At 37.9% G+C, this 23,145-nt stretch overlaps 9 protein-coding genes across 9 annotated transcripts; 4 read left to right on the forward strand and 5 right to left on the reverse strand.

Annotated features, from left to right (window-relative positions):
* The first annotated feature begins 1,270 nt into the window (after positions 1-1,270).
* B0P05DRAFT_558654 (DnaJ domain-containing protein) lies at positions 1,271-2,671 on the forward strand. Its single transcript, XM_051580161.1, has 6 exons — positions 1,271-1,412; positions 1,460-1,473; positions 1,519-1,544; positions 1,592-1,686; positions 1,737-2,063; positions 2,109-2,671. The coding sequence occupies exons 1-6, from the start codon at positions 1,278-1,280 to the stop codon at positions 2,454-2,456; spliced, it is 945 nt and encodes a 314-aa protein (XP_051430947.1). The 5' UTR covers positions 1,271-1,277; the 3' UTR covers positions 2,457-2,671.
* Positions 2,459-4,151, reverse strand: B0P05DRAFT_605951 (tubulin-tyrosine ligase family-domain-containing protein; the record flags this gene model as incomplete). The annotated part of the gene is made up of 3 exons (XM_051583353.1): positions 3,891-4,151; positions 2,671-3,680; positions 2,459-2,620 (listed from the first exon to the last, which is right to left on the reverse strand). Exons 1-3 carry the CDS (start codon positions 4,015-4,017, stop codon positions 2,459-2,461), a joined length of 1,299 nt encoding a protein of 432 aa, XP_051430948.1. The 5' UTR covers positions 4,018-4,151.
* Positions 4,152-4,638: 487 nt separating this feature from the next.
* B0P05DRAFT_272754 (uncharacterized protein) lies at positions 4,639-5,853 on the reverse strand. The gene is made up of 5 exons (XM_051573404.1): positions 5,774-5,853; positions 5,526-5,696; positions 5,383-5,463; positions 4,979-5,337; positions 4,639-4,934 (listed from the first exon to the last, which is right to left on the reverse strand). Exons 2-5 carry the CDS (start codon positions 5,684-5,686, stop codon positions 4,927-4,929), a joined length of 609 nt encoding a protein of 202 aa, XP_051430949.1. The 5' UTR covers positions 5,687-5,696; positions 5,774-5,853; the 3' UTR covers positions 4,639-4,926.
* A 545-nt stretch (positions 5,854-6,398) lies between these two features.
* On the forward strand, positions 6,399-7,835 carry B0P05DRAFT_558665 (UPF0014 family). The gene is made up of 5 exons (XM_051580162.1): positions 6,399-6,608; positions 6,655-6,740; positions 6,790-6,850; positions 6,900-6,967; positions 7,017-7,835. The coding sequence occupies exons 1-5, from the start codon at positions 6,527-6,529 to the stop codon at positions 7,530-7,532; spliced, it is 813 nt and encodes a 270-aa protein (XP_051430950.1). The 5' UTR covers positions 6,399-6,526; the 3' UTR covers positions 7,533-7,835.
* Positions 7,836-8,799, forward strand: B0P05DRAFT_558670 (uncharacterized protein). The gene is made up of 2 exons (XM_051580163.1): positions 7,836-8,041; positions 8,087-8,799. Exon 2 carries the CDS (start codon positions 8,106-8,108, stop codon positions 8,409-8,411), a length of 306 nt encoding a protein of 101 aa, XP_051430951.1. The 5' UTR covers positions 7,836-8,041; positions 8,087-8,105; the 3' UTR covers positions 8,412-8,799.
* Positions 8,800-11,150: 2,351 nt separating this feature from the next.
* On the reverse strand, positions 11,151-12,120 carry B0P05DRAFT_558674 (AP complex, mu/sigma subunit). Its single transcript, XM_051580164.1, has 5 exons — positions 12,083-12,120; positions 11,878-12,034; positions 11,802-11,823; positions 11,635-11,743; positions 11,151-11,578 (listed from the first exon to the last, which is right to left on the reverse strand). The coding sequence occupies exons 1-5, from the start codon at positions 12,086-12,088 to the stop codon at positions 11,411-11,413; spliced, it is 462 nt and encodes a 153-aa protein (XP_051430952.1). The 5' UTR covers positions 12,089-12,120; the 3' UTR covers positions 11,151-11,410.
* B0P05DRAFT_558678 (uncharacterized protein) lies at positions 12,121-12,615 on the reverse strand. Its single transcript, XM_051580165.1, has 2 exons — positions 12,557-12,615; positions 12,121-12,496 (listed from the first exon to the last, which is right to left on the reverse strand). The coding sequence occupies exon 2, from the start codon at positions 12,473-12,475 to the stop codon at positions 12,293-12,295; it is 183 nt and encodes a 60-aa protein (XP_051430953.1). The 5' UTR covers positions 12,476-12,496; positions 12,557-12,615; the 3' UTR covers positions 12,121-12,292.
* A 325-nt stretch (positions 12,616-12,940) lies between these two features.
* Positions 12,941-14,210, forward strand: B0P05DRAFT_558679 (xylose reductase). Its single transcript, XM_051580166.1, has 4 exons — positions 12,941-13,197; positions 13,266-13,376; positions 13,431-13,660; positions 13,713-14,210. Exons 1-4 carry the CDS (start codon positions 12,966-12,968, stop codon positions 14,106-14,108), a joined length of 969 nt encoding a protein of 322 aa, XP_051430954.1. The 5' UTR covers positions 12,941-12,965; the 3' UTR covers positions 14,109-14,210.
* A 170-nt stretch (positions 14,211-14,380) lies between these two features.
* Positions 14,381-15,710, reverse strand: B0P05DRAFT_574918 (uncharacterized protein; the record flags this gene model as incomplete). The annotated part of the gene is made up of 2 exons (XM_051581608.1): positions 14,381-15,643; positions 15,672-15,710. The coding sequence occupies 2 exons, from the start codon at positions 15,708-15,710 to the stop codon at positions 14,381-14,383; spliced, it is 1,302 nt and encodes a 433-aa protein (XP_051430955.1).
* Between the last annotated feature and the right edge of the window lie 7,435 nt (positions 15,711-23,145).

Genomic DNA, 23,145 nt, shown 5'->3' on the forward strand with positions numbered 1-23,145 from the left:
GTCTATTTTAGTCTTTGTCAGTTGTTTTTATTTCAAAAAAGTGCGAGAGTTAATTAGCTATTTCTGGAATTGATTTGCCAAAAAAAAAAAAAAAAACTTTTGCTACCGATGTTGTGTTTATGGCTGGTGTGCTAAGCTTTTTCGTCATTTATTTGAAAGCCAGTGCTTGGTTCTGATAATGAGGACTATATACGTCACTTCATTATCAAATAACATTTACTTTGGTTATTTGACTAATGGAACTAAATTAAAGAGTTTAAAGCATTTTGCTCAAAGAGATACATACATATAAAATACGGTTGAGAATGATTGAAAGTGAATATGCCTTGTACATTAAAACCAGTTCATTATTTTTTTGCTACTTAATATTTCAAAATCACCCTTAACCAATTACAGTAGGTCCCTTACTCCTTCTTTTCCTCAAGACATGGTTGATTTATGCCAGGTTTATGCACATGTAAGCAGCTTATGATGACACATGGCCATTTGATCAAACAAGTCATTCATTTAGCAATGAGCACAGACAGTTTATCCTTATTTGTTGATATGTGCAATATTTACATGCTTTTCTATTAATAACAGAAAAAGAACGTCCTTCTTTTTTAGTGTGGCAAGGTCAAAGTATAATGAATCCCCTTCATTTCTTTTTCATAAAAAAAAAGGAATGTCAGGGAACTAAATTACCTTTCAAAAAAAAATTATATTCAGATCATAAGCTCAAAATATAACAAGGTAAGTTGACGATTACTGAGTGCTTGTTTTTTTTTTCTTCAGGATGTCAAAGGAAACAACTTGTTCATTGACATGATTCAAAATTGGAGCCGTATTGTGATACAACCGTCGATTTTCACTGCTGCTTATTGGCTGGTTAGTTGCATAAGGTGAAAGATATTATGCCATGCATTCTGATATAATCAAAAGGAATCGTTTCCTTTTCAACTAATTACTATGCCCACTTATAAGGTTTTTGTTTTATTTTACTTTATTTTATGCTGAAAAATGATAACAACACGCCACATATAAAATGTAATGTTTGTTTATCAAAAAAAAAATAATAATGATTTTCTTTAACATGAATACCACTTGACTCAACACTTGTGAGCGGAAAAAAATGACTTGTTAACCTCAATTCTGTTTACAGAAAATAGTTTATTATTCTTTGATGATCAGCAAAGTAATTCATCGAATTTATGCACTGTGACTTTTCTTAATGCATAGTTTTTATAATAGCCCAGCTGACTGTTTTCTTTCTTTTTCCTTTTCCTTCTATATTCATTATGTCTACAATCGATTATTATCAAACACTCCATATTTCACAAGATGCAGATGAACAAGAAATAAAGAAAGCATATAGGAAACTTGCCTTGAAGTATCATCCAGATAAAAATTCTTCCGCAGATGCTGGAGAAAAGGTAATAAAGAAGACAAAGAAATATAACTTGTACTTATCTTTCTATAGTTCAAGGCCATAAGGTAATCAGAAATAGAAATGACATGCATACTTAATATTCATTATAGCGAAGCCTATGAAATCCTATCTGATCGTAAGTGTTGAGAAGTGCTTCTTCTTTATGGCTCTAAACTCTTTTAGCTGAGAAACGCCAAATATATGACAATAGAGGATATAGTCAATACAATAGTGACGAAGATGAATACGAATTCCATAATCCATTTGCTGGATTTGCTGTAAGAAAATAGTACCTTTTTGTCTTCTGGTGATTTACATATATATGTAGTTCCATAATCCTGAAGAAATCTTCGCCAATGTCTTTAATCATATGCGTTCCTTTGGTTTTGGTAATTCATTATTTGATGATGCCTTTTCTCCGTTTGGACATCGTTCTTCTCAATCAATGTTTATGTCTGGACTTCCTTTCTTTGAGCCACCATCATTATCTATGTTTGGACAGCCTTTTGTGCAGCAACAACAACAACAACAACAACAACAACAACAACAACAACAACAACAACAAGGCTTTTCATCTAAATCTGTTACTACTACCACACAAAATATAAATGGAGTTGTTCAGACTATTCGAGTAACAAGAATTACAGACGAAAATGTAAGTTTCTAGTATTGTAACATATTATCTTATTACTTTCTACAGGGCACTAAAGTAATTGAAGAATACGATAATGGAGTACAAAAGATCAATGGTGTTGTACAAGAACCTTTAAAGCAGATTGATCATACTCGCAATCAAGTCATGAACAACAACTATGCTAGTAAACCAGAGGAAGAATATCCTTATGCTCAAGATATGCTTGAACACGAAAGATGGAACCGAGCAGAAAGAATGGTACAACAACAAAGAATGCTTCAGGAACAGCAAAGAATACAAGACCAACATCAAAGAATGCAGCACGATATGCACAGACAAATGCTCCAACAGCAGCAGCGTATGTTTAGATCACAAGGTCAAAACAACTATTACTACAATCCTCATTTATTCTAGTTCTATAAAGACAACAAAGTTTTCTCATAAACCTTGACCAATTTTTCATCTTGTACATCCTTTTCACCAGTAAAGAAAGGCTCAATGGCAACTTTACTTGTTGCTTCAAACAATTCTTGAATAATATGTTGAAGTTTGTTGCCTGTTTGCTTGAAATCAGGAAACTATATATAAAAAAGTTAGACAAAGATGTTATCCTAATGCCTATACTTACAGCATTGGCTTCTAAAAAGTAAACTTGATTATCTTGATCAATCATGAAATCAATACCAAACAATTCAAAAGCATTGGGCAATGCTTGAAATGTAGTCATTTCACTAGCACAAGCATCAAATACGTCTGCTAGAATCTTTTTCATTTGTTCAAAAGCGTCTTGTTTCTTGTCTTCTGATAAATCAAGTTCCCAAAAGAGTTTTACAGATGCTTGTTCGTTGAATCCTTCTTGATCTGTTTGAATGCATGTATTGGTCAAATGAATCAAATTGTCATCCAAGTTGGAGGTATCATAAGGCTTCATGGCAAACAAAGCCAACATGTCCTTATACAAGTAAACTTGGATATTGGATTTAGCAAGTACATAGGCACGTACATGGAATTTGTATTGATCCACAAGCAAAGGGTTATCAATATAACGTTGAATAACCCACTCTCTTACTTGAGACAAGTCTTCTCTACCATAGCTATCCTCGTCGTCGTCATCGTCTTCTTCATCATCACTTTCTTCTTCTTCAAACATGGCGCGCAATTGATCCAATGAATTGAACACTTTGATACCAGCTGCTTTATTAGCCATGCTTGGCTTGATAATAAACATATGATTTTCTTCTTCATTTAACAAGTCTCTTTCAACTTCAAATACTTCATTCATAGCTTCTTCAAAGTAATCCACGTGATCTAATTCAAATAGCCATGTTTCTGGGATTGCCTTCTTTAAGATACTGTCAGGATATTTTGACAAGTATTTTGTGATATTATAAGACATTTGGGATTTACGAATTAACCCTTTGCGAATACAATAAGCATTGGCAAGTGAATTATCACGCATAGCCAAATGTTGCCAGTTGATAAGCTCATATTCAAGCCACTGAAGTTGAACATCTTTTAGGTCTTGGTCAGCGTGTTCGGGACTAATATCTTGATTCACTTTCCAGTTTATCTTTTGAGAATTAAGAAGTGCTTTTACAACTGCTTGTTTTGTATAAGGCTCATCAAGATGAACATGAGCTTGAAGATTGATTGACATTAGGAAAGAAAAAAAAAGTTTTTACTATAATTTAATTGACAAGAGTCACAAAAATAAGGAGAGTGAAAAGAGAGGGAGAGGGTATTAAGAAAGGAAAGAAAGGGTAAAGAGAGTGTGTATGTGTGTATGCATAAATATAATTTAGAACTCCCATTTGTTCAAGTTCTCGTCCATAAAGAGTTCGACCATACTCTTGACACGGTTACCAACAGGACCTCTTGGCTTCATGTCTTTGATACGATTAGCAAATTCAGGTGTAATTTTAGGAGAAGATCTTCTTCTGATCATTTCATTTGCTGGAGCAGCTGTTTGGATCATACTTTCAAACCGAAGTCTCAATTGATCTACTTCAGGCGTCTCTGGTCGAGGCAAAGAAGCAACAGAATTAGGTGAGAAAGAGGAACGTCCGCTCTGGATGTAAGTAGGATATTGTTGTTGTTGTTGTTGTTGTTGTTGTTGTTGCTGCTGCTGTGATTTGGCTTTGTTTGTAGTGGCAGCAACTTCAGCATCATGTTCATCTGTAGTAGCTACACTAGAACTAGTAGATAAATGAGAGATAGGTTTAGGTTCTTCTTGTTGAATGATTGAATGTTTTTGTTCATTTTCTAATTGTTTTTCTTGAGGCTTTTCTTCTTCTATTTGCTCAACTGTTTCTTCTACTTTTACTTCTACTTTTTCTTCTACTGTCTTTGATTCTTCATCTTCATCTTCTTCTTCCTTGATTTCTTCAAGTTGTTGTTCAGGAGTAGATAGTTCTTTAATAGCAGGTTCTATTTCTTGTTCTTTTATCACTGGTTTTGTTTCCTCTTCTTCTACTTCTTCTTCTTTAAGCTTGGGTTGCGTTGCAACTTGTTCTTTGCGCTTCAACCCTTCTTGTTTAGTTACTGGCTTCGTAACAACTGTTCTTTTGCTTACAACAGGTCTTTTTTCAGCAGGTGTAGCAGTCAATCGACTTGGCTTTCGAGTACGTCCAGTTAAAACAGAAACAGGTGGTGTATTTTTAGACACACCTCCTTTGGCAGTGCTTGATAATGCCTTTTTCGTTGCTGTTGTTGATGCTCCTCTTCTAGATGTTGTAGGTGATGGTCTAACAGTGGCATGATTATCAATCAAATTAGAGTTAGCACTAGATGTAACACCAGCGGAAGAAGTCCTTTTAGTGGGACGAGTTGAGCTCTATATAGACGATCAGATGATAACAAGCTATCTATGAGACTTACTGCAAGACTAGATTTCTTGTTGGTATCAGTCAACAGTTTTGAACTAGGTATCTTACTACGAGCAGTTGCCATAGTAGTAGTTGTGGTAGTAGTTGTAGTGGTAGTAGTATTCGTCTTTTTGATAGCTTTCTTTGGTGTCTTTGTTGTATTGGAAGAAGAAGAAGAGGAGGAGGAAGAGGAAGAAAGGGAATGACGACTGCTTTTATTTGCTACTTGTTGCTGCTGTTGTGCGTTTGTGCTACGTAAGCCAGAAGGCGTCTTTCTCAATCGAGTACCTGAAACATTTAATGGCTTCTTTCCTATTGGCTGTTGTTTTTTACTGCTGCTTTGATTTGCTCCTGCATTTAGTAGCACTTTATTGAACCAATTTAGTTCACATTGTGCATTTCCCAGATCTTGAGTTGCGTGAACAAAAGAACTACAACAAGTCAGCTCTTCTTTTTCTTGCACAAATGATATATACCTATCGTCATATCGCTGCATTATTTCTGACAAAGCTTGAATAGCGTTTGGACCCTCCAAGACAAAGCCATAAACAGATTGTCTATTGACAAAAAAGGAAATCGAGGAAGTTATTGATTGATCAATTTGCATCTGATTACTTACGCTTTGTTGACTTGTTGTTTAAAGACGTCCAATGCTGATTTGATAGATAAATCAAATTGCTTGTCATGCGCGATGACAAGTTGTTTATCGTGGTTGATTTGCTCCAGAATCAAGTCCTTTTTATCTCTGGAAATGATGCCTAATGCTTGTTGCTGGGTCATTGCTATTGGTCTTTTTGAAAAATAAAATAAAGAAAAAAGGGAGAAAATGAGTATTGGTATGTATCCTCTTTTCCTTTTTATACTCACATTCTCTTGGTATGTAAAGAAAAAAAAACAAAGAGAAGAAAAAGGGAAGTGTTTATGTTTTTACCATCAATAGGACAAACTTTTGGAAATAGTGGTCGGATTTTAGAAATTATGTTTACCCACATGTTAAAAAATATATTAGTTAAATTCATTGCTGTTCTTTTTTCTTATAAGTTGGGGTTTTGTACTCTTTTTGTTATGTATGTTTAGGGGCCACACTCTATGTGTCATGTATTATAAAGTTAGGAAAAATTTAGTAAAGTCTAATAATAAAGTTGCTTTGTTTGTTATTGAATGCAAAAGAAAGAAAAGATATACAAAGCATAATAGAAGTAAAACCTTTCCAGAAAAGAAAAGAAGAAACATAATCAGAGTCAAGACTTTGACAGCTTCAAGAGCTAGACAATTTTAAAAATCTGTAATGGGCTAGAAGTCTGCTCATAGCTTAAAGCAAGACATCTATTCAATATGCTTGGGTTAATTACCCTCTGAGAAATAATAAATTTAAGTAAGAGTGTTCGCCTTTTCATTTTAAGCGCATACCAATGTTACCGAGGTGTGTTTATCCTATTCCTTATAGTCTTCTTTTCTCGCTTTTTATTTAAATCTATAATCATTGAAACTAGTCAAACAAGTACATATAAACATCATTTCATGGATACGTCATTCGGTGTTTAATTCTTGCTGTTGATCTCTGTCTACATTGCACAACACTTTTTTTTCTTTCTTCTTTTTTATTTATTCACTTACATTATGTCAGGTTCACCAGACGAACAAGTGCCAGATTTAACATGGTTGAATGTTGGAATTGCATCGTTGTTTATCCTTGTCAATGGTACGCATATTCTCTTTTTTTTGTATTTATATTCATAAATTTATAGGTGTCATATCCATGTCATTGGGATTGAAGTTAGAGAAATCTTTGTTTACAAGTTCAGTGCGGTGTATTATTCAATTAACCATCATGGTATATAATATAGACTTTATTCATGGACTTATTTACACTACGCAATTAGGGTAAAATTCTTCAAAGTATATTTTCAGCAAAAGATCCAATATTAGTAGCTATTATGACATGTAAGAGTACAGAAAACAATATTTTGTACTTATCTTGTGTAAACTCTAGTTGCCTTAATATTTCTTAGTTCATGTGAAACAGTATATAACAAGTCAGATTGGTCTTACAGTGGCATGGTAAGAGGGAGAGAAAAGATAAGAGATTAGTACTGAGAAACTTATATAGTTTCCATCTGTTTTATTATCCACTATATTTTCAACCATATTTATTGGTATTCTTGGTACTCGTTATGCCATGAATCAGCAGAATTTCTGGTTGCCAGAACTCTTTATTCCTACAGTAGGTTTACTGTTAGGTATTACATCAGGCGCAATGGCGGTAGGATTAGCCACTGTATTGAAAAAGGTTGGGCAACAAACAGAGCAAATTGAAACCTATTTAAGTTTTGGTGCGAGTCGATGGGAAGCAGGTCGGCAAGTGGCTATTGAATCGATTCGATTAGCTATGCTTCCTAGCATCAATACCATGTCAGTGACTGGTCTAATTACCATTCCAGGAGCCATGACAGGTCAGATTTTGGGTGGTGCTCCTATCATGAACGCAGTACGATATCAACAAATTGTTACTTACATGATTTCAGCCACTACAAGCCTGGGCGTGCTTTCAGTTGTCTATGCAAGTATATGCAACGTATCTTCACTGTTATTAATCCTAAATTGTAGTTTGCTGTTCATCATATGATTGACAAAAAGCACCGTCTTCGCCCTGAGCGTGTGCATAAGTACAAGGCCAGCGTGCTTCGAGACATGAAGTTTTTACTTTTGAGTTTTTGGCATGAACTAACTGGTAATAATAACCATGACAATGACCAGCAGTCAGGGGATAATGATGACAATCAAACTGCAGATGAAAATACACCATTACTTAAGAATAAGCATGCTACTAGTAGCAACAGTCATTAATCAGAGTCAGCTGTTCAAATAAAAACACCGCCAAAAAGTTTTAAGGATTCTCTTTTTTCCTCCTTTTTTTATCTTTTCCTCATCTATTGTTTGTCATGATTTTTATTATAAGAAAATAAACCTCACATCCCACTGCTTCCCTTCTTGTTATTCAAATAGTCATATCATTCATCAGTCGCTTTCTCTTTTTCAACCACATACACTTTATATATCATGCCAATACCCTCTCTTACTCGACAAAATGCTTTTATACTAGAAGAAAATCAAACCAAATCACCGTTAGATATGGTAAGCACCCCCTCCCATCTTCGACACTATTCTAATTATCATTAGCACTGTAGCATTTGTCATAATGAGTCTCTTGTCAATGGCAAATACATACAACCTTGTCGTTGCGAATTGGGAGATATTATACCATTGTAAATACAACATACACTTATCGAGTTTTGTATTTCATAATTTGTTTCTAATCAACTTTCTATCTAAAAAAAGATACGCTCACCGAATGTGCTTTATGAATTGGTTTATGGACAATGGTTACCCAAAACAATGTCCAAACTGTAAATCCAATTATAATGTTACTTTCTTCTCCTTTTTTCTCTTTACTGGTAAATTACTTGGGAGAAAAATATTGTTATTTACTCGCCTTTTTTTTTAAATAGTAAAACGAAAAAGATATCAGTTGTTTCTATCGTCTATTCTCTTGTTTATATCCTTGTATTTTCTTGTTCATGTCACACGCTGTACAGTACTTCAAACCCTCACTAGAAATCAATTTATCGCTCGATTCGGTGAGCAATATCGAAATGTGCCAGAAAGGCTGATTCTTCCTGTAAAGTATCACACTACATACATGTAGTAGTAACTCACGTCTTGTAGAGAATTAGTGTCTCCTGCTTACAATCTTCTTTTCATAACTCTTTACATAGTTTGTTCATATCATCGCTTCATTGTATTTGTATCATTGCTTTGTCTATTACTTTTCCTCTGATCTTTGTCTTTTGGTCATTTTGCATAAAATAAATTATCTGACATTGAAACCTTAATGAGAGCATTTATCAATTCGTGTTAAACAACCTGTCTGTGAGAAATATGGCCAATTTTATATTGTACTAGTTTTGACCTTCTTTTGTTTGCCTATGTCAGGTGTAAACAAACACCTAGGCTATAAATTTCAATCGAATGTTTATCAAGCAGTTCATCATACTCACCAGACTTACCACCCCAAGGTCAATCGTATTTTAAAAAGGTATTTTTATGTGACAAAACAGTTTGGTAGCGCATCAATTACTCATTTAACAGAAGCGCCAGATAGATATATACTTCAGCAGTGGAAAAAGACAGCAATTCATACAAACCCTTATCATTTTGTTAAGCATATAAAGGTAACATAAAGCCTGCTTATACACAAACAAGTACTTTAAATAGTTTCAAATAATGTTTATTAACTTACAGGGTGCCTTTGGAGTTGGTTTGGACAAAAAAAGCGACTTGTAAAATTTGGTCAAAATGACCTTTCGACCAAAGGGTACTATTCATGAAAAAAGCTCGTTTGACAACTTCTGTTCTTCTTCTTGACGCTACAAGGCGAACAAAAGGAGCTATCGATAAGCTTAAATACTCAAAATGTACGTCAAAAGATCTAGTTTTTGATAAATGTGTTTAATCAATAATTGTACTATAAAAATGACACGATATGAGCGAGAAACCTCATAGACATTTTTGTCTATTTGACCAATATTTTGTCAGCAAAGTTGCTGTGTTCTTTACAGTAACAGGCTCAGAAATTACAAATCTACAGCTTTTAATGATTTTATTTGCCGCACGTATTAGTGATCTTGGGAGGGACCCACTAAAAGAGGTGCTCGACAATTATTTATTGTAAGAAAATATAAAGAAAAACAAAATTGGTACGATAGTAAGAAAGTAGAAAAATAAAAGGAAAGAAGAGCAGCTATTGCAAGAAAAGACCTCTCAAGATGAAAGGTCATTTTCAGCAGCTATACGCTTAATTTGATAGTGAGTGCTGTGAAGAACAGAGAGATAATGGAATGGTTGGTTCTGAATGGTATGGGTCCAATGGGCCTTCCAGAAAGCTCGATTTCAATGCGGCGGCAAGAAGAACTGGAATTGCTTCCGTTTTCTATCTCCACAGGCAGTATCTTTGTATCTCTTTTGTTGATTTATAGATCGACCATGTTTCTACTTTTCCATGTTTTTTAGTACTCCAAGTAGCATATAGAATTTTCCATAAGCTCATAGATAACAAGTTTTCATATGACATCTAGAGCAAAAATGCTTAAAACAGGGCTTAAATGTGCCATTCTTTGATGCGCCATTGCTCAGCAACTAGATTATCAATAAGACTGTTTTTTCTAGAACATATTCTTTCAAATTTAGGAATCAAATGGTACTATTGGTATGGCACCTGCGAAAAATTCATTTTTTGACCCGCCGACAACCACAAGAGCTCTTGAAGATGAGAGAATATTTTTGGAACGTCAGATTGACTCAATGTAAGTCTAAATGGGTGCTGAGAGGAATGATCAACTATTGGCAAAAAAAATTGCGCGACTTCCTTCTCTGGAACCAATACACAGCAAAGACATATATCATGCATAACTATACCGATGCTTTCAATGCTCGAATACATTTACTATCTAAATTGAATAATCTTCTATGGTCTTCCCTACGTTGCTGCCTTTTAGGACCTTTTGGTTTGGAGTGATTAAAAAGACACCACTCACAGAACTACAACTATTTAGAATCAATCGATTTGTAGACAGCAATTGCAGCCTGTGTTTTTCGAACACTAATTCTTTTGAACGCTTCATCGCTTACTGCTTTTGAAAATAAGTTATGTAGGCTGAAATTTTTATTTATTTCTGTCTCAAATCATATCTTCCTTATATGCAATCTGATAGCCGTCTTTTTACTGTCTTCTCTTTCTTCCAGTAACGAATATGGTTCGCCTACTGGCGCTTCACCATTGACGATCAATCTTCCAATCCTGAATGGATCATTCCTGATGCAATAAGTCAAATATCAATTTCACTCAAGAAACACACTCTGCTTTTAAATGATTTTTAAGTCATCCGACCGTTTTCTCTCTCTTTTTTCTCCCAGTTTTCAGTTCATCTACGCTACACCCCTTAGCAATGTGTAGCTAAAACATATAGTAAAGTAATATACAACCCCCTCTCAATGTAGATGTGATCCATTTGGTTTGAGTTGAGACCATTTCTAGGTACTTCCAAAGAAAAAGAAGACGAGCTTATTAAGATAAAAAAGTTAAATCAATTTGAGTATTGTCTTTAAATCTGCATTCAAAGCTCATTGTACGCTGTAAATAATAGAAAAGAGACCCATTCCAATAGATATTGATTGGCAGACTGACAATTGTTCTTCCAAAAAATAAAGAAGAGAAGATAGTTACGTCGAGCTCCTCTAACAATTTCTTTGTCATCAATACTGTTATCGTTAAAGCTACCATGCCTACTAAAAACAGTCTAATCGATACTGGTTACGTGCAAAAAATCACTGCATCTCGGGTAAAATCCTTAGATATATGTATATATTTCTTAGATTCTGTAGCTATCGTCTTGAGAGTACAGCATGATTGGGTTTTATTTGTCCAAGATATACAAACATTCACTATTATGAGGCTTTAGGCTCATTTCCTTCTTGTTCTTCAAACTGATCCTCTTGTGTAATGACTCTTAGCACTGATTTTTTACTTGTTTCCTGAAGTTCGCCTGCAATCAAAAGCTCGTCTAGGATGAAATATGCCTTTTGAAAGTTAAAGATCAAATCAAGTTCGCATACCTAATAAACACAAAGAAGTGTTAGTATTTCCACCTCTTATTCTCGAGGATAATTACATTTCCAAAGTAACGATCGAGAATCTCCACATAACGATGGATAATTTCAAGTGTAATGAGTTCATTGTCGTCTTGATTGATACCTGCTACAAAGAATAAACTTGCGTACCTATCATAAACCCCTTTCCTTTTAGCACAAGCACTATATGGTAGACTCCTATTTATACCTTCTATATACTATCTTTTGATCTTGAAGGCAGATGTTAGACTTTAATTCCGCTTATCAGAATTGCGCCATCTTACCTTTGTATTCCAAGAAATTGCACATCTTGACTCTTCTTGCCAACACTAACTGTGTTGCATCTTTGACAATCTTTGCTTTCTCTTTAGGTGGAATAGTGACGAACCACTTTGTAAGACGAACTTTTCCTTGTCGACTAACAAGTAGCAACCAGTTTATCTGTGTAAAAGTGAGTGCTTGTTTCTTTTTTCTTGTTGAATACTTTACTGCCATACTTGAATAAGCTTATATATAGAAAAGAAACTCTGCAAAAGTATTTGTTTCAACATTTTGGAAATAACACGGGTGTGCGTATAGATATAGGCAATAATTGACGCGGTTTTAATTGTATACGTAAAGTGATACACAATGAATATGTCAATGTCCTTCAACAAAGCTATAAAGCAAGCTAGACTTGGTTTGCATCTCGTTTTATCTTTAAACAGAATATATTGTCTTTACGCTATTATTTGAAGATTTCAATTTTATGTGTATGCCTATAGCATCGACAATTATATATACACATGTGTTGAAAACGAAAATGATACACATACGAAAGAAAACGCACTTATTTAACCAGTTTTTGCTAAAATTACTGTAAGTTGTCATATGGAAATTCATAAGAACAAACACAAAGCATGTGTGAGTAGTCTCTCTCTTTTTCTTTTTTTGCAGATCTAACGCTTTTAAAATATTTTACAGATTCAAAGAGGTATTAATAAGAAACACTTATTTCTCAAAAGAAATAGACATGATTCTGTGTACATAGTATAAACAGAGAGCTAGGAATTACAAGAATCCTTAGCATAAGCCTTGATCAAATGACTCCTATAGCTGTGTAAGAGGTAAAGTTTGCGGACATACAATAGAATGGTTAAGTTTTTTTCCAAGAATGATGTCAAGAACTTCCCGTTGACTTTCCCTATTTAGATAAATCTTCGAAGTTGATCTGATTTTAGCGCTTTTTTTCCCGGGATGATTGTTATGTAATTTCCCCGAGTATTTTCTCAGTGACACGCATTAAAACAAAATGTTAGCAAGTATAAAAGAAGCCCATGTTTTGATTATTTTTCTATTAGCTTTTTTCGCTTAATTTTATAAGAAAATCATTATGGCATCTGAAACACATCTCACTTTGAACCGCACAAATGACAAGATGCCCATCGTTGGCTTTGGCTGCTGGAAAGTTTCCAACGAGGATGCTGAAGATACTATCTATAATGCTATTAAGACTGGCTACCGTTTGTTTGATGGTGCTGCTGATTATGGCAATGAAGTTGAAGTCGGTCGTGGCATCAACAAGGCCATCAAAGAAGGAATTGTCTCCAGAAAGGATCTTTTTGGTAAGTATTTCGGTGCATTGAAGTGATGAGCATTTATTAAAACACGCGATTGTTTTTCTTGAAAATAGTTGTTACAAAACTTTGGAACACCTACCATAGCAAGGACAAGGTTCGCGCTGCTTTTGACAAGCAATTAAATGACCTTGGCCTCGAATATGTTGATTTATACTTGATTCACTGTAAGTAATACCTTTTTCTTTTATGAAAATCGATTCTCACGCTGTTTTAAATAGTCCCTGTACCATTGAAGTTTGTTGAATTTGACAAGGCCTATCCTCCTGGTTGGTACCAACCTGGTAAGGATGCCATTGAATTTGAAGCTTCTCCTATCCATGAAACCTGGCGCGAAATGGAAAAGTTGGTTGAGGCTAATTTGGCTCGTAATATTGGTATTTCTAACTTCAATGTCCAATCCATTTTGGACTTGTTGACATACGCCAAGATCAAGCCAGCTGTCTTACAAGTATGTTCAAAACACACGTCATACAACAAGTACTAAGTTTTGAACTCAATAGATTGAACTTCATCCTTACTTGCCTCAAGAGCGTTTGGTCAAGTGGGTGCAATCACAAGGCATTCAAGTTACCGCCTACTCTTCATTCGGTCCTACTTCATATGTTGACCTTCACGAAAATGGCAAGAAGATCGCTCCATTACTTGAGCACGATACCATCAAGGCCATTGCTGATAAACACAAAGTTTCTACTGGACAAGTCCTATTGCGTTGGGCTATTAACCGCAAGCTTGCTGTTATTCCTAAGAGTGTTAACCAACAAAGATTAAAGGGTAACTTGGAAATATTTAGCATCAAGTTGGATGGTGATGACAACAAGGCTTTGGATTCTCTGAAGACCAACCAAAGATTCAACGATCCTATGCTCTATGGCTTCAACTTGCCTCTTTTCGATTAACTGGATTAATTAATAAATTGTATACTTTGACTAAAGATCAATTATATTCGAGAGAACAACGCATGTTGTTTTTAGTTCTAAAAACACTAGCAAAGTCAATTACTTGTTACACTTGTGTCTCTAGCTTTCAATATTTTATGGGGCCTGTATCGATTTTTGCATTAACCATAGATTTATGTGAGACAAGACATAATAGATTTTTCATTCAAAACTTCATTTTATTTATTTGTCATTTGATAATGATTTATATTTTGTTAATTCATGAATGGTTTTTAACCAAGGATAGTGTGGCCGACAGATTCAGCAACTTCAGTGACAGTAGAAACTACTCTTTGAAACCAAGAGCGAGTTACAGGGACTTCAACAGTTTTGTAAACTTGAGTCTCATAGAACATGTGGAAACTTTCAGCAAAGATATCAAGGGCGTCAAATTCAACATCAAATGAATATCCTTGTTGCTTAAGAGTACCAAAGCGGTCAAGAGCAACAGCCTTGGATCCATTAGCCTGAGCAGCTTCCAAAATCTTGGGGTTGGAAGAGACAACAGCAAGTTCACTTGCATTATTCAAGCCTAAGAGCATAGCAGTGTTGGAAACCACGGTGACTTCGGTGCTTGTGCCATTATTGATAGTACAGGCAGCAAACATATCAGCTGTAAATTGAGCATGCCAGCAGAGACAGCCAGTGCGGGCAAGATCCATCATTGTGCGAATAGTGAAAGCATGTGAAATAGCAACGGCATAAACACCATCCAATTGTTTGATCTTACGGATACTAGCAGAAGCATCCTCAAAGAGTTCAAGACTAAACCATGCAGAGCACAAGTTGATCAATTCTTCTTCAGTGAAAGCAGATAATTCAAGCTTGAATTCAATAAATACTAACTTCAAAGCAATCAGAAGAACATCAGCATCAGATACAGAGTACTTGGCCTTCAAGCGTTCTTCCAAGTAAAGGTAGTACCAACGGGTAATGAAAGCTTCAATGTTGATATGAATGAAAGCGTAAGAGTCTTGCTTCTTACTGATAAGCTTAGACCAGGCCTTGGTAATAGTTTCACGGTAGTTTACAACAGTATCAGCCAAATCAAAAGCAAAGACCTTGACATTCTTGAAAGAGGCAGGGATTTGAGCAGTTTCAACCCAAGTGACAGACTTGCCTTCAAATCCAGCGGAAATAGCTGTTTCGGCAGTAGTTTCGAGAGCAATTTGTACTTTACGTCTTGAGTTCTCTTCAATAACAGTAATCTTTTCTTTAACCAATTCAAGATCGGTAGTAGTAGTAACAAGCTTTTCGATAGCCAAAGCTTGTTCTGATACAATAGTATAAATACTATCTAGGGATTCAACTGTATATTTCTGAGAGTTCTCCACAGCCAAAGAAACATCAGGAGAGCAGTTCTCGGAAACGACATACTTGAACTTGAGAGAAGCTTTTGCATCTTCAATAATAGTAGCTACCTCTTCAAGTGAAGAGGTAGTAATGGTTTGAATTTCCTTAGTGTATGTTGGAGTGTCCTTAGATATATTGATGGCCTTAATTCTTCTAAAGAATACGTCGTACCAGGAGTCGATCTTTCTTTGAGTTTCGGAAATAGTGCATGAAAGAGCCTTCTTAGTAACTTCTTGAGCTTGTTCTGTAGAAACATAAACAATTTCACCTTGAATTACTTCCTTTTGAGGTCTGTAGATATCAACAACTACTTCAGATCCGCCAGCAGACTGGCCAATTTCGACTTGAGTAGCGTTTGTCTTTGCAGATTCGTACACCTGTACCTTAGCTTCAGAAACACAAAGCTTGATAGAGTTCTGGAAGGCTTCCTTGGCAGCTTGAATGTCAATATTGTAGGAAGTAACAGCATCCTTTCCATCAGCATAAGATTCGTTTACTGAAGCCTTGATGGTAGTAACTTGAGATTGAACGGTATCACGAAGTTTGTCGTAGAAAGCAACCCACTCAGCGGATCTAGTTGAGACAGCTCTAATTTTGGAAACAGATAATTGATGTTTGGATTCATTAAGAATAGTTTGAAGCTTAGATTCCTCTTCAATAATGACAGAGTTAACAACCTCAGCACAATCACCAACTTCAAGCATACAAGTAATCTTTTCAACAAAATGAGCAAACCAACCGTAAGCAGACTCAGTAACCGCATCATAATTGGAGCAGACCTCAGTAGTAACTACAAAATCATGTATTAATATCCTTAATAATTTCAAAAACAACTTACATTTAAAGCTATCTTCGGTGAGTACGATCGAATCAATATCAGTAGTTTTAGCGCCTCCTTGAGCGACAACACCAGAAATAACCCCACCAATAACGCCAACATCAGCAACCTTCTCATCAATTTTCATGGACACCTTTTCACCATCGCCTTGAACACCAGAAACAATACAGCCTGTAGTGACATTCTTCTTACCTCCAACTTCAAGAGACTCGGTCTCATTGACAATAGAAATAAGCTTACTTTCCATCTCATCAGCTATAATAGCAACCTTAGGAGTATCGGCATTTTCTACTACCACATCCACAGTAACAGATTCAGTACCTCTAAGAGCACCTGTCTTGACGGTTTCAATCACTTCAGTCTTGGCTTCAATGAGCTTTTCACCAACAACCTTCTTGAATTCGTCCTTAGTGCCATGGAGATCAATCTTGGTGATAGCATCGCTACCTTGAGTGTACTTGTCTTGGACAGTAGTCTTGACAGTGGCAACTTGAGATTGGATGGTATCTTGGAGCTTGTCATAGAAAGTAACGAGTTCATCAGTGTTGGAAGTAACAACAGTAGAGTCAGAGGTGGTCAATTGTTGCTTGCTTTCATCAAGGATCACTTGAAGCTTAGCCTCTTCTTCAGCAATAACAGCGTTGACCTTTTCAGGACGTTCACCACCTTGAACCAAGGAAGATACCTTTTCAACGAAGCCAATGTACCAGCCGTGGGCAGTTTCAGTGACCTTTTCATAGTTGTTGAAGACTTCAGTGGCAACTATATGAAGAAAGAATAAGGTCAGTATAACACTGAATTTGCTATTATATGTATATATACTTACATGATTCAGTACCCTTTGAGACAGCAACCTTCTTGTCGCCTTCAATGGTAATGAAACCAATGTCAGCTTCACCAACGACTTGTTCGCCAGCGACAGCAACAATATCAGTCTTCTTGTCTTCAGAGACAACAGTGATCTTCTTGGTCTTGTCAGCTTCAGTAGTGGTAGTATCAGAGCCAGCTGTAACACCAGCAATAACACCGGCAACTACACCAGCGGCAGCACCAACAGCACCAACCTTGATTGCTTCAGTGACAGTGTCTGTCTTCTTGGTCTTGTCAGTGTCTGTCTTCTTGGTCTTGTCAGTGTCCTTGACAACAACATCAATCTTGTCAGTGTCCTTCTTGTCAACAACAACGTCAACAGTGCCGGATGTAACAGCAGTGGTAGTGGTGTCAACTTGTTCAATGACAGTGTCCTTTTCACCAACAACAGTGATCTTGTCGGTATCCTTATCCTTGGTAACGATGTCGACCTTGCTAGTGTCCTTCTTGTCAACGACAACACCAACAACCTCACCAGATTCGGTGGTAGTGGTGGTCTCGACTTGTTCAACTACGGTGTCCTTCTCACCAACAATGACATTGACCTTGTCAGTGTCAGCCTCTTCGACAGCCACATCAACAGTGACAGATTCAGTGCCCTTGAGTGCACCTGTCTTGACGGTTTCAATCACTTCAGTCTTGGCTTCAATGAGCTTTTCACCAACAACCTTCTTGAATTCGTCCTTAGTGCCATGGAGATCAATCTTGGTGATAGCATCGCTACCTTGAGTGTACTTGTCTTGGACAGTAGTCTTGACAGTGGCAACTTGAGATTGGATGGTATCTTGGAGCTTGTCATAGAAAGTAACGAGTTCATCAGTGTTGGAAGTAACAACAGTAGAGTCAGAGGTGGTCAATTGTTGCTTGCTTTCATCAAGGATCACTTGAAGCTTAGCCTCTTCTTCAGCAATAACAGCGTTGACCTTTTCAGGACGTTCACCACCTTGAACCAAGGAAGATACCTTTTCAACGAAGCCAATGTACCAGCCGTGGGCAGTTTCAGTGACCTTTTCATAGTTGTTGAAGACTTCAGTGGCAACTATATGAAGAAAGAATAAGGTCAGTATAACACTGAATTTGCTATTATATGTATATATACTTACATGATTCAGTACCCTTTGAGACAGCAACCTTCTTGTCGCCTTCAATGGTAATGAAACCAATGTCAGCTTCACCAACGACTTGTTCGCCAGCGACAGCAACAATATCAGTCTTCTTGTCTTCAGAGACAACAGTGATCTTCTTGGTCTTGTCAGCTTCAGTAGTGGTAGTATCAGAGCCAGCTGTAACACCAGCAATAACACCGGCAACTACACCAGCGGCAGCACCAACAGCACCAACCTTGATTGCTTCAGTGACAGTGTCTGTCTTCTTGGTCTTGTCAGTGTCTGTCTTCTTGGTCTTGTCAGTGTCCTTGACAACAACATCAATCTTGTCAGTGTCCTTCTTGTCAACAACAACGTCAACAGTGCCGGATGTAACAGCAGTGGTAGTGGTGTCAACTTGTTCAATGACAGTGTCCTTTTCACCAACAACAGTGATCTTGTCGGTATCCTTATCCTTGGTAACGATGTCGACCTTGCTAGTGTCCTTCTTGTCAACGACAACACCAACAACCTCACCAGATTCGGTGGTAGTGGTGGTCTCGACTTGTTCAACTACGGTGTCCTTCTCACCAACAATGACATTGACCTTGTCAGTGTCAGCCTCTTCGACAGCCACATCAACAGTGACAGATTCAGTGCCCTTGAGTGCACCTGTCTTGACGGTTTCAATCACTTCAGTCTTGGCTTCAATGAGCTTTTCACCAACAACCTTCTTGAATTCGTCCTTAGTGCCATGGAGATCAATCTTGGTGATAGCATCGCTACCTTGAGTGTACTTGTCTTGGACAGTAGTCTTGACAGTGGCAACTTGAGATTGGATGGTATCTTGGAGCTTGTCATAGAAAGTAACGAGTTCATCAGTGTTGGAAGTAACAACAGTAGAGTCAGAGGTGGTCAATTGTTGCTTGCTTTCATCAAGGATCACTTGAAGCTTAGCCTCTTCTTCAGCAATAACAGCGTTGACCTTTTCAGGACGTTCACCACCTTGAACCAAGGAAGATACCTTTTCAACGAAGCCAATGTACCAGCCGTGGGCAGTTTCAGTGACCTTTTCATAGTTGTTGAAGACTTCAGTGGCAACTATATGAAGAAAGAATAAGGTCAGTATAACACTGAATTTGCTATTATATGTATATATACTTACATGATTCAGTACCCTTTGAGACAGCAACCTTCTTGTCGCCTTCAATGGTAATGAAACCAATGTCAGCTTCACCAACGACTTGTTCGCCAGCGACAGCAACAATATCAGTCTTCTTGTCTTCAGAGACAACAGTGATCTTCTTGGTCTTGTCAGCTTCAGTAGTGGTAGTATCAGAGCCAGCTGTAACACCAGCAATAACACCGGCAACTACACCAGCGGCAGCACCAACAGCACCAACCTTGATTGCTTCAGTGACAGTGTCTGTCTTCTTGGTCTTGTCAGTGTCTGTCTTCTTGGTCTTGTCAGTGTCCTTGACAACAACATCAATCTTGTCAGTGTCCTTCTTGTCAACAACAACGTCAACAGTGCCGGATGTAACAGCAGTGGTAGTGGTGTCAACTTGTTCAATGACAGTGTCCTTTTCACCAACAACAGTGATCTTGTCGGTATCCTTATCCTTGGTAACGATGTCGACCTTGCTAGTGTCCTTCTTGTCAACGACAACACCAACAACCTCACCAGATTCGGTGGTAGTGGTGGTCTCGACTTGTTCAACTACGGTGTCCTTCTCACCAACAATGACATTGACCTTGTCAGTGTCAGCCTCTTCGACAGCCACATCAACAGTGACAGATTCAGTGCCCTTGAGTGCACCTGTCTTGACGGTTTCAATCACTTCAGTCTTGGCTTCAATGAGCTTTTCACCAACAACCTTCTTGAATTCGTCCTTAGTGCCATGGAGATCAATCTTGGTGATAGCATCGCTACCTTGAGTGTACTTGTCTTGGACAGTAGTCTTGACAGTGGCAACTTGAGATTGGATGGTATCTTGGAGCTTGTCATAGAAAGTAACGAGTTCATCAGTGTTGGAAGTAACAACAGTAGAGTCAGAGGTGGTCAATTGTTGCTTGCTTTCATCAAGGATCACTTGAAGCTTAGCCTCTTCTTCAGCAATAACAGCGTTGACCTTTTCAGGACGTTCACCACCTTGAACCAAGGAAGATACCTTTTCAACGAAGCCAATGTACCAGCCGTGGGCAGTTTCAGTGACCTTTTCATAGTTGTTGAAGACTTCAGTGGCAACTATATGAAGAAAGAATAAGGTCAGTATAACACTGAATTTGCTATTATATGTATATATACTTACATGATTCAGTACCCTTTGAGACAGCAACCTTCTTGTCGCCTTCAATGGTAATGAAACCAATGTCAGCTTCACCAACGACTTGTTCGCCAGCGACAGCAACAATATCAGTCTTCTTGTCTTCAGAGACAACAGTGATCTTCTTGGTCTTGTCAGCTTCAGTAGTGGTAGTATCAGAGCCAGCTGTAACACCAGCAATAACACCGGCAACTACACCAGCGGCAGCACCAACAGCACCAACCTTGATTGCTTCAGTGACAGTGTCTGTCTTCTTGGTCTTGTCAGTGTCTGTCTTCTTGGTCTTGTCAGTGTCCTTGACAACAACATCAATCTTGTCAGTGTCCTTCTTGTCAACAACAACGTCAACAGTGCCGGATGTAACAGCAGTGGTAGTGGTGTCAACTTGTTCAATGACAGTGTCCTTTTCACCAACAACAGTGATCTTGTCGGTATCCTTATCCTTGGTAACGATGTCGACCTTGCTAGTGTCCTTCTTGTCAACGACAACACCAACAACCTCACCAGATTCGGTGGTAGTGGTGGTCTCGACTTGTTCAACTACGGTGTCCTTCTCACCAACAATGACATTGACCTTGTCAGTGTCAGCCTCTTCGACAGCCACATCAACAGTGACAGATTCAGTGCCCTTGAGTGCACCTGTCTTGACGGTTTCAATCACTTCAGTCTTGGCTTCAATGAGCTTTTCACCAACAACCTTCTTGAATTCGTCCTTAGTGCCATGGAGATCAATCTTGGTGATAGCATCGCTACCTTGAGTGTACTTGTCTTGGACAGTAGTCTTGACAGTGGCAACTTGAGATTGGATGGTATCTTGGAGCTTGTCATAGAAAGTAACGAGTTCATCAGTGTTGGAAGTAACAACAGTAGAGTCAGAGGTGGTCAATTGTTGCTTGCTTTCATCAAGGATCACTTGAAGCTTAGCCTCTTCTTCAGCAATAACAGCGTTGACCTTTTCAGGACGTTCACCACCTTGAACCAAGGAAGATACCTTTTCAACGAAGCCAATGTACCAGCCGTGGGCAGTTTCAGTGACCTTTTCATAGTTGTTGAAGACTTCAGTGGCAACTATATGAAGAAAGAATAAGGTCAGTATAACACTGAATTTGCTATTATATGTATATATACTTACATGATTCAGTACCCTTTGAGACAGCAACCTTCTTGTCGCCTTCAATGGTAATGAAACCAATGTCAGCTTCACCAACGACTTGTTCGCCAGCGACAGCAACAATATCAGTCTTCTTGTCTTCAGAGACAACAGTGATCTTCTTGGTCTTGTCAGCTTCAGTAGTGGTAGTATCAGAGCCAGCTGTAACACCAGCAATAACACCGGCAACTACACCAGCGGCAGCACCAACAGCACCAACCTTGATTGCTTCAGTGACAGTGTCTGTCTTCTTGGTCTTGTCAGTGTCTGTCTTCTTGGTCTTGTCAGTGTCCTTGACAACAACATCAATCTTGTCAGTGTCCTTCTTGTCAACAACAACGTCAACAGTGCCGGATGTAACAGCAGTGGTAGTGGTGTCAACTTGTTCAATGACAGTGTCCTTTTCACCAACAACAGTGATCTTGTCGGTATCCTTATCCTTGGTAACGATGTCGACCTTGCTAGTGTCCTTCTTGTCAACGACAACACCAACAACCTCACCAGATTCGGTGGTAGTGGTGGTCTCGACTTGTTCAACTACGGTGTCCTTCTCACCAACAATGACATTGACCTTGTCAGTGTCAGCCTCTTCGACAGCCACATCAACAGTGACAGATTCAGTGCCCTTGAGTGCACCTGTCTTGACGGTTTCAATCACTTCAGTCTTGGCTTCAATGAGCTTTTCACCAACAACCTTCTTGAATTCGTCCTTAGTGCCATGGAGATCAATCTTGGTGATAGCATCGCTACCTTGAGTGTACTTGTCTTGGACAGTAGTCTTGACAGTGGCAACTTGAGATTGGATGGTATCTTGGAGCTTGTCATAGAAAGTAACGAGTTCATCAGTGTTGGAAGTAACAACAGTAGAGTCAGAGGTGGTCAATTGTTGCTTGCTTTCATCAAGGATCACTTGAAGCTTAGCCTCTTCTTCAGCAATAACAGCGTTGACCTTTTCAGGACGTTCACCACCTTGAACCAAGGAAGATACCTTTTCAACGAAGCCAATGTACCAGCCGTGGGCAGTTTCAGTGACCTTTTCATAGTTGTTGAAGACTTCAGTGGCAACTATATGAAGAAAGAATAAGGTCAGTATAACACTGAATTTGCTATTATATGTATATATACTTACATGATTCAGTACCCTTTGAGACAGCAACCTTCTTGTCGCCTTCAATGGTAATGAAACCAATGTCAGCTTCACCAACGACTTGTTCGCCAGCGACAGCAACAATATCAGTCTTCTTGTCTTCAGAGACAACAGTGATCTTCTTGGTCTTGTCAGCTTCAGTAGTGGTAGTATCAGAGCCAGCTGTAACACCAGCAATAACACCGGCAACTACACCAGCGGCAGCACCAACAGCACCAACCTTGATTG

This window comes from Gilbertella persicaria (assembly GCF_025201335.1).
Source record: "Gilbertella persicaria strain CBS 190.32 chromosome Unknown B0P05scaffold_51, whole genome shotgun sequence".
Lineage (NCBI taxonomy): Eukaryota > Fungi > Mucoromycota > Mucoromycetes > Mucorales > Choanephoraceae > Gilbertella > Gilbertella persicaria.